Source organism: Gossypium hirsutum, chromosome D04 (assembly GCF_007990345.1).
Source record: "Gossypium hirsutum isolate 1008001.06 chromosome D04, Gossypium_hirsutum_v2.1, whole genome shotgun sequence".
Taxonomy (NCBI): domain Eukaryota; kingdom Viridiplantae; phylum Streptophyta; class Magnoliopsida; order Malvales; family Malvaceae; genus Gossypium; species Gossypium hirsutum.
This window is the reverse complement of record NC_053440.1, coordinates 16,633,821-16,649,604: the sequence shown is the minus strand read 5'-3', so window position 1 is coordinate 16,649,604 and position 15,784 is coordinate 16,633,821. Positions and strand designations below refer to the sequence as shown.

At 35.1% G+C, this 15,784-nt stretch overlaps 2 protein-coding genes across 2 annotated transcripts; one reads left to right on the top strand and one right to left on the bottom strand.

Moving 5' to 3' along the window:
- Nucleotides 1-260: 260 nt before the first annotated feature.
- LOC107899704 (phosducin-like protein 3) lies at nt 261-2,423 on the top strand. The gene is made up of 4 exons (XM_016825476.2): nt 261-658; nt 1,012-1,155; nt 1,739-1,944; nt 2,120-2,423. Exons 1-4 carry the CDS (start codon nt 417-419, stop codon nt 2,272-2,274), a joined length of 747 nt encoding a protein of 248 aa, XP_016680965.1. The 5' UTR covers nt 261-416; the 3' UTR covers nt 2,275-2,423.
- Nucleotides 2,351-7,856, bottom strand: LOC107899703 (ankyrin-3). The gene is made up of 4 exons (XM_016825475.2): nt 7,301-7,856; nt 5,016-5,291; nt 4,533-4,670; nt 2,351-4,139 (listed from the first exon to the last, which is right to left on the bottom strand). Exons 1-4 carry the CDS (start codon nt 7,601-7,603, stop codon nt 2,592-2,594), a joined length of 2,265 nt encoding a protein of 754 aa, XP_016680964.1. The 5' UTR covers nt 7,604-7,856; the 3' UTR covers nt 2,351-2,591.
- Between the last annotated feature and the right edge of the window lie 7,928 nt (nt 7,857-15,784).

The following is a 15,784-nucleotide window of genomic DNA, read 5'->3' as shown; positions in this document are numbered from 1 at the left end:
GATGAATGTATGTAAGAGGACTCTATAATAAAATTAGTCCCTCTACTATTAAAAAAATCAAATAAAGTTAAATTGGAATAAATTTAATATTTATTGTTTAACAGAGTTAATATTTATAAAATTTTCATGGTAAATGAACTTTTTTTTAATTGAACAGAAATTGAAAAAAATTAGAGATATCTGTATGCTGTAAATGTTATTTTTAATAATAGAAGGATTAAATTAATCTATTTAATAATAAATTTTAAAAACATAATTTCGGCCTCGTGGTTTATTACCGGGCCTTCCTACTTGGGCCCGACTTGATCTATTAGCGACCTCTCAATCGTTGTTCTCCTTTTCAATTTTTCTTCTTTTCCTTTGTGTTCTTACTAGAAGCAGAGATCCAAAGAGGAAGCTCCGATTGCTGTAAAACAATGGCGGATTACCATTTCGTTTACAAAGATGTCGAAGGAGCTTCCACTCAATGGGATGATATTCAAAGAAAGCTTGGGAATTTACCCCCAAAGCCACCAGCTTTCAAGCCTGACCCTTTTGAACCTGCACCTGACCCGGATTCCGTCCCTAAGGACAAGTCTTGGATCGATGAAAAGACTGAAGAAGAACTTGAAGAAATCGAAGATGATCTCGATGATGATAGATTCCTTGAAGAATACAGGTTTACTCTTTAACCTTTTTTTTTGTTCAGATTTAATTTCGAGGATTAAGACTTTATTGATTCTTTTTAATTGAATTAATAAATGGTTTCGTTCATTTAGATAAACTTTTTAAATGTATCAGTTGAAAGGATAGTTTTCATATTCTATAGCTTGTAAAATGGATGAAAAATAAGGAGTTAGTTTTTATTTAACTTAGAAGATGATACCAGGTTGACTATTAATTTTGTAACAGATTTATGATTGATTAAAAAAGATTGAACTTTTTCCTAGTGATTGAATTCATTGGAATCTGGGTTTTCATTGATATCTATGTTTCTGAAGTTCAATTGACAAAATGGTGTTGTTTTGATAGAAAGAAGAGGCTGGCTGAGATGAGGGAAGCTGTTAAGATTTCAAAGTATGGATCGGTTATGCCAATTTCCGGATCCGATTTCGTACGGGAGGTTTCGCAAGCTCCTCAGGATGTCTGGGTTGTTGTCATTCTCTACAAAGAAGGGTATTAACATTTGAAACAGTTGGATCTCTTTTTATGCTAACATTAGTTATTAGAATTGTAACAATTATGTTTCTTTGTATGCATCGAAATAGGCATCATAGAATCTTTATGCTCATCATAATATATTATTCCTCTTCTTGTTCCGGTTTTCGGTTATTGATGGGCTTTATTTGCTTAATGCAATGTTTGGTGCTTTCCGCATCTTCAAGTGTTGGTCATTCTAACCGAGTCATTCCCCTTTTCTTTGCTTGATATTACATGGATGTCAATGAAATTCAATAGGAACTGTGTACTGGTTTATAAATGCGAATAAATCCACGGCTTGTGAACCATGAAATTTATAAATGATCTTTCTCCCATAACTTTTGCATTGATGTTGCACATTTCCCTTGTCTTTGCTGTATATTCTATAGTTATCTTCGAAATCCGATAAACTTGGAATGAAAACTAAGACTTGGAACCATGAAATTTATGAATGCTCATGCTCATATAAAATTGGTGTTAATGCCATGCTGTTAAGTTTAAGAGAGTTGACAGGTTCCTTGCATTGACTGATTTTTTTCTTTACCGGCATCTCTTATAGATTTCTGGAGTGTGGACTGCTTTTGCAGTGTTTGGAAGAATTGGCAGTTAAATACCCTGCAACAAAGTTTGTCAAGATAATATCTACAGATTGCATTCCTAACTACCCAGATTGTAATCTTCCCACACTCTTGGTGTATAACAACGGAGCGGTGAAAGCAAATTATGTAGGCTTGCATAGTTTTGGCCACAGATGCACGCCTGAAGGTATGCTATATGTGAAGGAATTCACTTGTTTTTCAGATAAATTATGTTTACTGCTCTTCGATCTTTGTTTTGCACCTTTCTTCGTCTTTCTTTTGCTTTTCAGCCATTTTAATTGAAATTCCATATCTCAATCCAATTTCAACATAATTTTGTTCCTCTTTTGTATGTGATATAGGTGTGGCCTTAGTTCTTTGTCAATCGGATCCTGTACTGAATGATGGTCAAAGTGGTAGCAATGCATCTGTTCTCGAAGGAGTTCGAAAGAGGTTCATAGAGAAAGTTGTTACGGAGCATGAAGATCATGATGATGATGGGTCTTCAAGTGATTGAATGTTTGGTCAGTTCATTTTATTTCTTTTGTTTGGTAAAAGAATGATTACCATTGACAGAGTGGCTTCTTTGCTGCTTCAGGAACAAATGGTATTGTATTTGTTATAACATCTTTATCATGTTTCCAACAAATTGGGATGCAATTCTTAGCTCCAATTCTCGATTTCACATTGAAAACCGATACTGTAAATCAGCAGGGCATTGACTTTACAACCCAATATCAAGCGTTCAAACTACGTCAAGACAAAGAAGTAAAGCTCTACAAGCATTTATACAAATACAATTCTATCAACTCTCTCTAGTGCATCTCTATTTATCTATCTTTCTGGTTGTTTGCCGAATATAGCCTCCCTTGTTACAAGCTTAATTCCTCGCACCCAGAGCTCTGCCATTTCTAACCCACCTTCGCACATAAAATGGACCTCTTTGTTCTTAGTGGTCACTACTCGAAACACTCCGGGTTCATTAGCGTTGCCCTTTCCATTCCTGTTTCTTTCAAAGGCTTGGCTCGGCCCTAGTTCTGCCTCTCGGCATATCACATTCCGTTTTCTTGACTTTCCCCATTGCAGCACCCCAGTAGTTCCCACCATTTTCATTTGTTTCCCATGTGGATTTCCTTTCCCTCCCTTGGTATGCTTCATTACAGAGGTACCTTCAAGAACGAGCGAGTGAGCAAGCGAGTCCAGAATCACGCGTTCTAAATCGTTTTTCAGGCCTACGATTTTTCTGGCAAGAGAGAGTGCGGTTTCCCCTTTAGCATTCTTGAAATAACAATTTGCACCATGTGAGATTAAGAGCTCACACATGGAACCGTGACCTTCCCTAGCTGCTAACATAAGTGGAGTATAGCCATTTCCATCAGGGACGTTTACATCATAGCCTCTGCTTGTCAACAATTTAACAGCATCCAATACTCCATGCCGTGCTGCACAATGCAAAGCATAGAAGCCTCCGGCATTGCGATTGCCCTTTTCAAGTGCAAATTCAAGCATCACCTTCTCAAACAGGTGACGATTCTGATTCAGTTCAGACAACTTAAAAGCAGTCTCACCAGATTTGTTTAACAGCTTAACATCAGCCCCGGCATAGACTAGCAAACGGAATGCTTCAACGTGACCTTTCAAGGCTGCAACCATTACTGCCGAAAAACCTTTACCATCCTGATAATCAATATTAACTTCTCCACTTCCTATCAGAGCTTTTAGAGCCTGAACATCGCCTGCCTGAGCGACAAACATTAAAGGAGAAAAAACTGAAACGTTGCTTGACTTGGGGATCTTTCCAACCTTGATTGCATCTAGCACTGCTTGCTGAAAACTGAGGGACCACTGGTTTGATCGAGCGATTGAACCAGCTGACTGACCAGAGACGTTAACTAAGCCAAAGTCAGCACCAGCCATTGTCAGCACTTTAACGCATTCTTCATGCTTGTATTTTGCACAAACCATCAAAGCTGTGTCACCAGAATCTGTCTTGGAGTTCAGATCACAACCAGCATCAATGAGGGATTGAAGGGCTGCTGACAAGCCAAGACGGGCAGCCATGTGAATTGGACAGAACTCGGTTTTCAGGGTTTTAACTGGACATTCTACATTTGCACCACAGTCCAAGAGAACTTTCACTGCTCCTGCATTGCAACAAAGAATTGCATGGTGGAGGAGGGTTCTTCCATGATGAAGTGTCTCAAGGGGAAGGTGCTGAAGGAGCATCCGTAATATGGCACCACTATCTTCAAAATATTCTACAGCACACCAACTGATGGCATAGGGCTCAGCCAATCCTGCACCCACTCGAAACTCTTCACCCGTAGTTGTATCCCATGACCATGCTCCCAGACTTACTTTAATATCGATTGGGGTCCTAGCCTGTTTCAAGATTTTGGATAAATAAGATAACGAGTCTAAGTAGTTTACAAGGCAAGAAATAACAGTAGAAGACTGCTTAACCAATACAACTCTTAAAACTCTCTTGTCAATTAATCCGGGGAATTGTAAACTATCTTGCTAAAATGAACTTTTCTTAATTGAAACAGACTACAAGAAAGTTTGACTAGATCCAGATGGATTAAATTATTTGAATATGCAAATGTAAAATTAGGAAAAAGTCTAAAAAGCTTTCTGATTTCAAACTTGTGTATCAGAAGGACAATAAGTGGCGCGAACCCACTTAACCATGTAGTGGTTAATTATGTAAAAGCATTTATTTCAGAGTTTGAGAAAGTTGTGTAAATCATACAGCACACTAAATTATTAGATCACCTGTAGAAGCAAGCGAACAACGGAGGCCTGCCTACTAACCACAGCAGCAACAAGTGCTGTGCAGTCAACATTTGTGTGCAAGGAAGGTTTAGACGACCGGAGGAGCTGTCTATGACTAGCACTTGCATCAACACCACACTGTTATAGAGCAGGAGAGCCATTAGATTATCATATAAAATTTAAATCAAAGAGCTAGGTAATATTCCCGGTCTTTGCCCCCTTGGAGGATCAACTAAATAACACTAGAAATCTGTTAGCTAAATCAGCAATAAGGGCATTCATGCCAATCACCCAACTTCTAGTCAGTTTTATTACAGGACGATAAAATGTCCTGGTCCCGGCACCTCCTATTTGTTTTGCCATCTGGTATTGCCATAAAAATTGTTGGAACTTTCCCCATCACACTTCTATTTTAGTGAGTTTTAGAGCTCATGAAGTTGCTGTAAAGTGATGCGCATGATTCAGCGAGTATGATGGTTTTACCTTCATGAGAGTTTTGACCACTTCCGCAAACCCCCTGCAGCATGCTGTGACGAAAGCCTGAACTGCAACATGTGGTCGAATTAAATCAGAGCCCATGAGCAATTCTGCTAGCCTTGCTTGTCCATGGCAGCTTGCCTCCAGAAGAGCTTCCTCGCAAGCTGGCTGAGAAGCCCCAGTTTTAAGTAATATTTCCAGAATCTCAAGTCGGCCCTCCCTCACGGCTACTGTTGTTGCAAAGCCCTTGAAGAGTTTATGATTCACATCAGCTCCTATGCTCTGTCATCCAAAAGTGTACAAAATTTTAGTCCATAATACAAAGGGTTTTTTTTGTTTTTATTTTGATATTTTTAAGGAATTTAAACGGAAGACTTCATTTTGGAGTTAAAGTTTACAATCATTCTTGCACTTTACCACTAGCATGGTAAGTATTTTTCAATCTTCATAAAAATAAAATAAAATAATACACAGCCACAAACAAACAAAAACTGAGAAAGAAAAGGAAGGGAACAACACTGATTCATAGACAGAGAATAATGGAACGTTCTTCAAGAAATGCACAAAGAATTCAATCAAAGAGGGGATGGGGGATGCATCGTGTACTGTTTTGTACTTCAAACTCAAGCCAATGGTCAGTGACAACTCAGTATGGGGCTCACAGAGCATATTTCTCGTCCCGGAGAATCAATAAAACTCATCTTCCTAGTATAAGAAATATAATTTTTTCCAACTTAATGCAAAATAAAATATCACAAATTATAACTGTCTTTCTAAAAAAAAATCTCTGCTGAATTTACTTCTGAAAAGAAAAACCATGTTGATGAAGAGAAAACAGGACACCTCTGAATCTAGTTGAACACTAAATATCTTGGACTAATTGCCCTTCAATCCATAAGAGAAACGCATAATTATCAAACCGATAAGCAACGGAAATGACAGACGAAAACAAAAAACTGGGTCTAGGACAGCCTATCTTCGCACTGCCAATCCAGATAACAACTTCTTTGACGCAACTTCCACATCAAAGTCCAGAAACAGGTTCATCTGATTTAACAAAAGATAAGCTGAAAATGAACTGAAATGCTTGAATCGCCTAGTCAGAGTTCTCTTGACAAAAGAGATTAGCAGCTACCCAGAAAAGAAGCTACTACGATGCAGCAATCTCAAATTTACCAAGACGTTATTCAGTTTCAGCCATAGGCAATGAGGTGTTATTACAAGTATTTCTACAATTTATCAATGCATTTATTGTTTATAAATAAAATATGAAAGACATGCGTATCACAAACATTTACTTCATGTATTCAAATCAAGAGAATAGTTTATTGCCCATATCAGGAATTCTCGGTAAAGATTCAAGGAAAAATAAGTGGAATTACCACCGTGAATTAAGGAAGCTTACTTAAATCTATAAATTTTCATTTCATTATTTTACGGTAATCTCGTAATTAGGCATTGTTAATGTAACTTGTTACTTGTGACGATTTAAATTTTGGGACCGGAGCAGGAGAAAAGCAATAAAGCGAGCAAGACAAAAGTTTTTTGAATAAGATGTAACCTTAGCTTCCTCGATTTGAGAAAATCAAAAAATGGAAAAAGCGTCAGAATATAATTATATCAAAGAATCTAAGTATCTAAAGGAAAGGAAATTACGAGCAATTTAAATATTAAATTCTTTTAGCAGTTCGAAAAAGATTAGGAAATCACCGAACTACCATTCGATTGAAATTTGAATTTGAAAATTTTGTTTCGAAGTGAGTATCATATCCACTCCCAACTTTTTTTCTAGTAGCCAAGCATGGAGTTACAGAGAGTGGATGTGAAACGCTTCAAAATCAGTAAATCACCACATCACTCCTTGATACCATTGGTGTATTATTACTAAACTTTCGACAATGCTGTCAAAATTAGGGACTTTAGAAGCAGCGATCTAACTCTCGTGACAAGTTACTGATTTCCAAAACATTCAAAAAAAATTCAACAAAACCTTTTTAAAAATAATTGAATCTTCAAATTTAGTTAAAATTTTTTTGTGAAAACCAACTCAAGATAACCGAAAGGCAGAAGAGGTTAAAACGCTTGAGAATCCCAAGCAAAACGACAAGGGAAATGAGACAGTTGAAAATTCTGAAATTTAAAGTGAAAAAGAGAAAAAGGGTAAGATTTCAAATTTGATCATCAAAACGAGAAAAACATCACAGAAAAAACGCGACGTGGGTAAAACAGTTTGAATTACATCCCGATCGACAAAAAGGGAAAAGAAAAACGAAAGTTTTCTACTGCATTACCAATAGTTTCTTAACGAGAGCGAGATTTCCAACATGAACAGCGAGGAAAAGAGAGGTGACATCAGTTTTAAACTCTTCATAATCGAAGCGGACCTCAGCCGCGGATTCTTCTTTCAAAACGACTTCGGTCTTCCTCGTTTTCAAGCAAACGGTACCAACGAAGTTGACATCGACGAAAGGATCGGCGAGACATTCAAGAGCGGACTTCAGATCGCCAGATAACGAAGCGTCGAGGAGACGCTGAGAAACTTCAGCCTCGTAGTCGACGGGAACCACCTGTCTACTGCCGGAAAACACTGTCATTGTTTACAGGCTTCGGTTTCTTTAAGGTAACACCGAGAAGTCGATGTAAGTTTCAGGTGTGAGATGGCATACGAGGATATAGACGCTAAGCTCGAGAGAGACACTGAATGGGTTTAAAATATTAACAAAAAAGAACAAAAAGGAAAAAAAAATTAAAAGAAGTGAGCGCCAGAGACTGAAGCGAGGAAGGCAGCTTATTTATTTATTTTACTTTTTTTAGCGCACTAAGTGGTAAAAAAAATAAGAATGAACTGTTTGAATACCGATTATAGTAGAAGCTTTAATAGTAGTTGTGAGGTAGGCCCGGGTTTCTTACGTGGGCATTTTTCTAAATCCATCCACATTATTATTAGATATCCAAAATAAAAGATAAATATTAAATTTATAAAAGATAAATAATTAAACTTAATTATAAAATATTTTAACCCTAATTACATATATGTCTAATTGCTCTCTCCGCCAGCTCACTAAAATCATAAACGAATTGCATTTAGAATCAAATGAATAGAAATGATAAAGTTAGATAAATAGATTACATCCGATGGTTTCTCACTAAGCATAGAAATGACATTAATTTTTTTCGAATTATTTTTTAATAATTGAAGTTCGAAAATAGAATAAAATTAATTGGTCATTGTGAATCTGTTGAATATAGAAATTAAATATATTCTCATAAATTTTTTTACAGAAAAGTTGTCATGACTTTAAGAAATTAGAATTAGATTGAAAATTTTATTTAATTGAAAATTTTAATTAATAAATAATATTTATTTTGAGAGATAGAAAAACATATTGGATTAAATTATAAAATGTTAGGTTAAAAGTTAAGAAGCATGTATAATTTGATCCAATATAGGAGAGGTTGATGCGAATCGTAGGATGATTATGAGTCGCAAGAGTTTCTGATCGAAATTAAGAAGTATCAATGTCATGCACTTTGTAAAGGTTGAAATGCTAATGGCTGGCTTTGAAAAAGGGTGGTTTGATGGATAATAATGGCAGAAGGAAGGATAAGCTTTGATTCGATTTAAGGACTCAAGAATGAACCAATATTATAGAACAATATTGATCCAATCCTTATATTAGTACTTAAGATGGATATAAAAGGAAAATAAGCACTGTGACCTTTTATCTACCAAGATAGGAACCAACCGGTATAAAGGATGGACGCCACACTTCTAAAAAGTGATAAGTTCGAATGAAATCAGATTGACGCCACAAGGAATGCTTGATAAGTCAATTTGAGTCAAATGAGAACAAGAAGAGTGAACACTTACAATAAGATTAAAATTCATCAAAAGTTGTTACAAAATGTCTCAAGCATCAAATTTATAGGTTGTACAAGAAACCAGCCGAATAAGCATGAGATAACAATCAGAATAAATGTGTTTAATGTCCATTAATTCGTTCAAAGCATCCCTTAAGAGTTTCTAGATGTTGATGATGCCAAAAGCCTTGTTCACATTGTGAAATTTGAATTCCCAAACAGCCAATTACATTGGTCCTTGAGAGTTCATGGAATTGAATGGTTTCAATAATGTGAACATGAATTGATGCTGCCTTGATAACCAAATGGTCACTTTGGATATGTAGTTCATTAGTGCAAATTGTGTTGTACGAAGAGTCTCAAGGTGTGAACAACAAGAAGTGAATGGTTCCATAGGTGTGAACTTGGTAGCCAACCGAATGGTCAAGTGTGAAAACATCTGATGAAAACACTTGATGCTTTGCTTTTCACGAAATGGCTCATGGGAGGTTGTGTTTAGCTCCTTAAATGTAGTTTACGCAATACGAATAGCTTGGGAGGAAGCTTTCTAGCAGCAGCAATGTGAATAATCTAGCCAAAATTAAAACAAGGTTTAAATGCAACAATTTAAGACAAAAAACACACTTTTAATTTGTATGAACTTAGACAAATATTAATGATGTAAGAATTAAGACACATAATATAAAGTGCAGTATTTAAAACACACATTTAAGATGTCTAAACTAAGACATAATTAAAACTCAAACTAAAATAACTAAATAGATAAAAATCCTTATTTCCAGCTACTGAATTTAAACACACAAATATTAAAGTTTTACATGCAGCACATTGCATGGTTCGCATGAAATGCATGTGTTGCATGGAATGCATGAAATGCATATTTTGCATGGAACGCATAGTGTGCATGGCCAAACTCGATCAATTAAACCTGTGACAACTTCTTTAATCTTCTTAGCTCGTGCGCAAGTAATTGGGCCTCTGAGAAGCTTGATTGGATCTTACAAGGTTTCACGAGTTGCTTCCAAGACATCAAGGGTTTTGGTTGGGTCCATGTCCATGCTCGCATCAGAGGCCCAAAACCCCTTATAATGTGTATGATGGGCAGCAATCATTAACTAGGGTTAACCACTCACCTCTCTTAGTAGAATTAGGTGACTTATCTTTCTATTAGATAAATATTATTTGTATTGTACTAATTCAACCAAGATTTTTCAATCTCTCCCTATAAATAGATTGCATTGGTAGGGCTAAAAAAACACACACAAAATTTTGAGATATTGTTATTCTGCCCAAAAATATTCATAATTTATTTTCTAAGTATAAATTCAATTTTCTAGAAATAACAATTCTATCTATTTCTATAGAGAGAAATTTACTTTCCTATTAAAAGTAAGAAAATTATTTCCGATTTTGTGTTTGATTCATGGTTGTTTGAGCTCACACTCAAAGTAATTCGTGGTATGAGAATAGCGAAGAAGGTCATTTGGTTGAAAGCCATGAACATCTAGTATCAGTCTCGCACAAAGCACAATACTCTTCAGGAAAAGTTTGTTGCTATAAATATCACAAACTGACTTGGTTTTCAAATTTTTAATTTCCCCTTGTAACAAAAAACCATTTTTAAATCGGATTTTTTCCCACATATACATATAAAATAGGATTGTCATGGCTTCCGAGCTAAGTTTAAGAGTTGGATGCTTCACTGCAAAATTTCTTTAGCTTTATCCGAGACCTATGCACAAAACCAAACAATGGTGCTAACATAATTCGAATTCAAATATAAACATAACAAAACCAAATTAACATAAATAACATGATAATTTGAGATAACCAACTAATCATTTTATATTAATATCATAGATACATATATATATCGATAGTTTAATTATCATTTCATTTTATTCACAATAATGTTTTACTCAATTTCTAGATTAATTTCCAATCTTAAAGTATTTGCATCTAGTTTAACATATCAAAATCATATCTCATGTTACCTTCAATATCTCATACTAGTAAAATACATGTTCAATATATCATTGTTACATTATGATCCCTATTACCCAAATCGGATATATCATTTTATTCACAAGTGCACCTATCCCACCAACCACTCCAGAATACGTTCGTACCCCCAAGGTATTAGAAACTACCACAATTTACTCAATCAAATTTAAATCCGGCTTAATAAATATAATACAAAGACCTCTTACAACCATTATTCATTTTCAACCTTCAAAGTTTATATCCTTTACAATTTAGTCCTTAATGATACCATAATTAAATATTTAGTCTAAGTTTAATTCAAGTTTAATATAACACTTATGCTTACAATAGTAACATATTTCCCCATAAACTAGCTAGTGTTACTCATGCATGATTTTTAAGCTTAAACATTCAAATTTCATTTGAACTCTCAACAATGGTAATTTGTTCTAAAACTGAATTTTACTACACTATTGAAAATCGAGTCATAACAACAGCATCCTTAAGGTCAAGAAAATGGATTCCAATGAGAACACCTCCCGTAGTACACTCACATCCTGAAATAATCACATAACTTTTCCTATTTCGGTCCGTAAGGGTAATATACATCAAAACCAATGTGATAACCCTCCCAGCAAGCCACTTGCATGGTAGCAAGCACCTCATGCACAACAATAACAGGTATAATTGCTTCCACTATATCCAGTACCTTATTCATTTCCATTCGCTTCTCCATTTCTTCCCTTCGACGAGCTTTCACCCCATTCAAAGACCGAGTCCTCCTATCTAACCTCGTGAAGGCATTATTTAGATTAATGTACTCTTTCTTCTCCTTTTGCCACTACTCCCTCTCACATTGAGACACACCTTCTACAGGTGTGCGGCTCGAGGAAGCCTGTGTAGAACCCTCTAATTGAATACTATGGCCCTTCGATTAAGCATCAGCAACCCTTAAGATTCGAGTCAAAACTTGCATCGAAGATTTAGCAAGAGTAACCTGAGGAAAAGCCTCGGGAACAGGATGAGACTACCTACTCGAAATAACCAAATGACGAGAGGTATGGTGTAACACTCATAACTCATCTCCGTTGTAGAATTGGGGTTATGGAGTATTACTGTACAAATTAAGACATTTATCGTTAAACAGAAGTAGAAATACAAAATAAATGATAAATTCAATAGTTTATAAGAATCAATGTACAAATACACTTACGAGCCTTAAATCGAGTTTACGGGACCCTAAAAATAGTTTGGGAACAATCCGGGACTAATTTGAATCAAAATAGAAAAATATGCAAAAATTTAAAAATTTTGGAAACAATGGTCACACAGTTGTGTGGCCAGGCCGTGTGGAATAGCCCAGGCCGTGTGTCTTCCCCACACGCCCGTGTGGCCAGACCGTGTAACTCACTATGACCGTTTGAAAAATCCTGCACCTAAAAATTAATAAGACACATGGCCGTGTAGCTAAGCCATGTGTGTCACATGGCCATGTGGCATAACCCAGGCTGTGTGCACCTTAAAAACTTCCAAAACAAGGCAAAACTTTCATCCAACACATAGGTTCCAAGCCAAATCAAAACCAACCATTTCCATACTTCAAAAACACATTTAAACAAGCCTAAAACATGCCAAAACAATCGACCTAAGTGCCTAACCAATGTGTCCTAATTGACACCATAATTCAATTATCAACCTCAATTCACATGACACATCAACTAATTTGTATTCAAATTCATAAGTTCATATATAAAACTCATGCCAAACTTATCATTACTTCTTAATCATTCACATTCATTCATAACATGATTCAAACACTTAAATAAGGTTTATATCACATGACCAAAACAAATTTATATGAACATATTCACACCAAGATTAAAGGCACCTACACAAGTAAGCTTATACCAAGCTTAAAATATAACATTTGTAATAAGTATCTAAACATATACAAAACACGTATTACATGCCATATAACCTAAGATAAACATATCAAAATATACCAAAATGTATCTAGTTAGTGTGATCTTTAAGTTGATCTGATCGCCCGACTCCACAAAATGTTATTTACAAGAAAATAAGATAAATAACACGAGTAAGCTTCTATAGAGCTTAGTAAGTTCGATGGTTAAGACGATAAAACTTACCGAATTAAACATAACAATACTAAAAAGTCAGAATGTCTTGTCAACCACAATCCATAACAGTTGAGCATATATATACAAACGAGTACAAGATACCCATACGAGATCATTCATTAATAAGTCAAAATGCTATCAAGAAATTCATGAATAATCATCCAACGAATTTAACAACAAGACATTTAACACAAGAAACATTGTCGATGAACGATATACGGATATGAGTACACAATTATTCATCCGAAACATGCCAAACGCTCAAACAAGCCAATCCAACTGATAACACGTCTCAGCACCAAATGCCTAGCCCATTGGCTATTATCCCTCCAAAAACACGCCTAGGCACTAAGTGTCAAGCCCAAAGGCTTTACTTCTGCCCCCAGTAACACGCCAGAATCACTATAATATATCATGATAGTCTGCAACAAATGTTGGACTACAGTATATTAAGTGTAAAATCACAGGTCAGGAATCATCGTCTCATCTCAAAAAAATCCTCGTACCGCGTGCACTATAACCTATTGGCATGCCAATTGTACTCTATCCTCCTTTCATCGGCTCAAGAGATATTACCGCTAAACTAAGGTTCAACTGTATATTATTCCCATTCATACTAATTTAACATTGAGATATTTAAGTTAACAATCAACAACTAAATTCTCATTCAATTCATATTTTAAAATTTATCAAAATAAACCAAACAAACTTACCAAGGCTAAACTGCAGTAACGACAAGAGTTCAGAGACTACTCCACAACTTTCTCTTTTCCTCGGTTATCAACTTGTTCTTGATCTATAATATAATCTATTTAAATTATTAGCCTCAATTTCATATATTATTCAATTTAATACATATGACTTCTTATTTACAATTTTACACATTTGTCCCAAACTTTTACACTTTAATCAGTTTGGTCTTTAAGACCAAAACAAGCTTATTTCTCATAATTAAACTTTAAACCCTTTTCACCTAAGTTTTAACCATTCTAAAATAACCCTAAAATTCTGGATTTATCAAGAAAAACCATGTCTATTTTAGTTTATTTTTTATTTAGTCACTAAACATGAAAATTACTAAAAATCACTTTACAAATTAGATCAAAATTATTATCAAGTTTCATGCTCAAGAACAAACATAAAAAATACTTCAAGAACATTAATGGTAATTTTTCTAAACTTTGGAAACTTCACAAATTAGTCCCTAAACTAGTTAAATATCAATACAACGATCTCAAAAATGCAAAATTCATGAAAAACACTTACATGCAAGCATGAAATCAAACCAAAGCTCCCCTGATTTTTCCCATGGAGGTTCAACCAACATAAAAGAAGAAATGAAAAGATGACACCATTCTACATTTTCTTTTGTTTTAATTTAAACTTAATTACAAAAATGTGATTACTTCATATTTTTAATCCATTTTCATTTACCAACCATCCATTATTATTAAATAAGGTTTAATTACCTTGTAAGACCCTCACTTCATGTTTAAATATCCATTTAATACATATAATCTATTAATGGCTTACTTTTCCAACTTTTACGATTTAGTGCTTTTTACTTAATTAACTATTTAAACATTTAAATTACTAGACCAAAATTTAATACGATACTAATGACCTCGTAAATATTAAATAATTAATATTTACAGACTCATATGTCAGAATTGTGGTTCTGAAACCATTATTTCCAACACCACTAAAAAACGGACTATTACATATGGTCTGATCCAATAAGGTCGTGAATCACTATTCTAGTAGGCTTCATAAAAATCCCCCTTCTAAATGAATCTTCTCTTGCTCGTTTCCTATCGAAGTCATTAACACTTTCCATTGGTCTTTTTGAACCAGACAAAGAAACTCTACCTGTACAATGTAGTCAGTATAATGACTAATTTCAAAGAGTAGATAATAATGATAACAAAATAGCTATCCGAATAATCATTACCAGACTCATCGTCACCAAAAGAGAGAGGCTCTAAAGCATTTATATGCCGATCATCTAGGAGCAAAGGATTTATTTGGCTAGTACCTGGTGGTACCTCCTACTCGCAGTAAGGCAAGTGGCACAACTTGGTAATATAATAGATAGGCTCCAAAGTCACCCTCTGAAGACACCTAGCTATCCCAAATTTGAAATGAAAAGGAAAATAGTAGGAAGTTAGGGGAATAGTTCCGTTGTTCTCAAAGCCATTCACTATATCTTGGATAGTGTACCCACTAACACCCTTCCCCCATGACAATACTTGAAGACACTCCTCAAAGAAATCTCAAGGGGACCACTAATATCTCCTTGTAGTTCATCATCTTGAAATAATGAGAACCACTAGGAATATTTTGTAAGCAAGGACGGTAATAGCAAGTCCTAGTAAAAGGGCGCGTCAATTTGATAAGGAAACCAAATCTCCTTCTGAACTTTAGTTCTACAAAAATGTACTTACTATAATCAACTTGTATTGTCACATTCTTGTCGTAGAATAAATTCTCCGTCTAGGGAGAAGATGTTTGAGGCTTAAACTCGAACAACCTAGGGAATTAGTCCTCATTCTATTTTATCAAGAAAACATATATCAAAACAACTAATCGAAATGATATATTCTTTTTTTAAGATGCATGATGAAAAAAAAACAAAAAGTAACCACTAGGAGAGACCCGTCACTTGATATAGTGCCATATGGAAGTTGTACAAAATGTCCTAAATGAAATTTAGGAAGGGAAGAGTAAAACTCGCTTCATGTAGGAACAATGAGAGATAGAATCCTGGCCTCCCACTAATAAAGTATGGGCCGA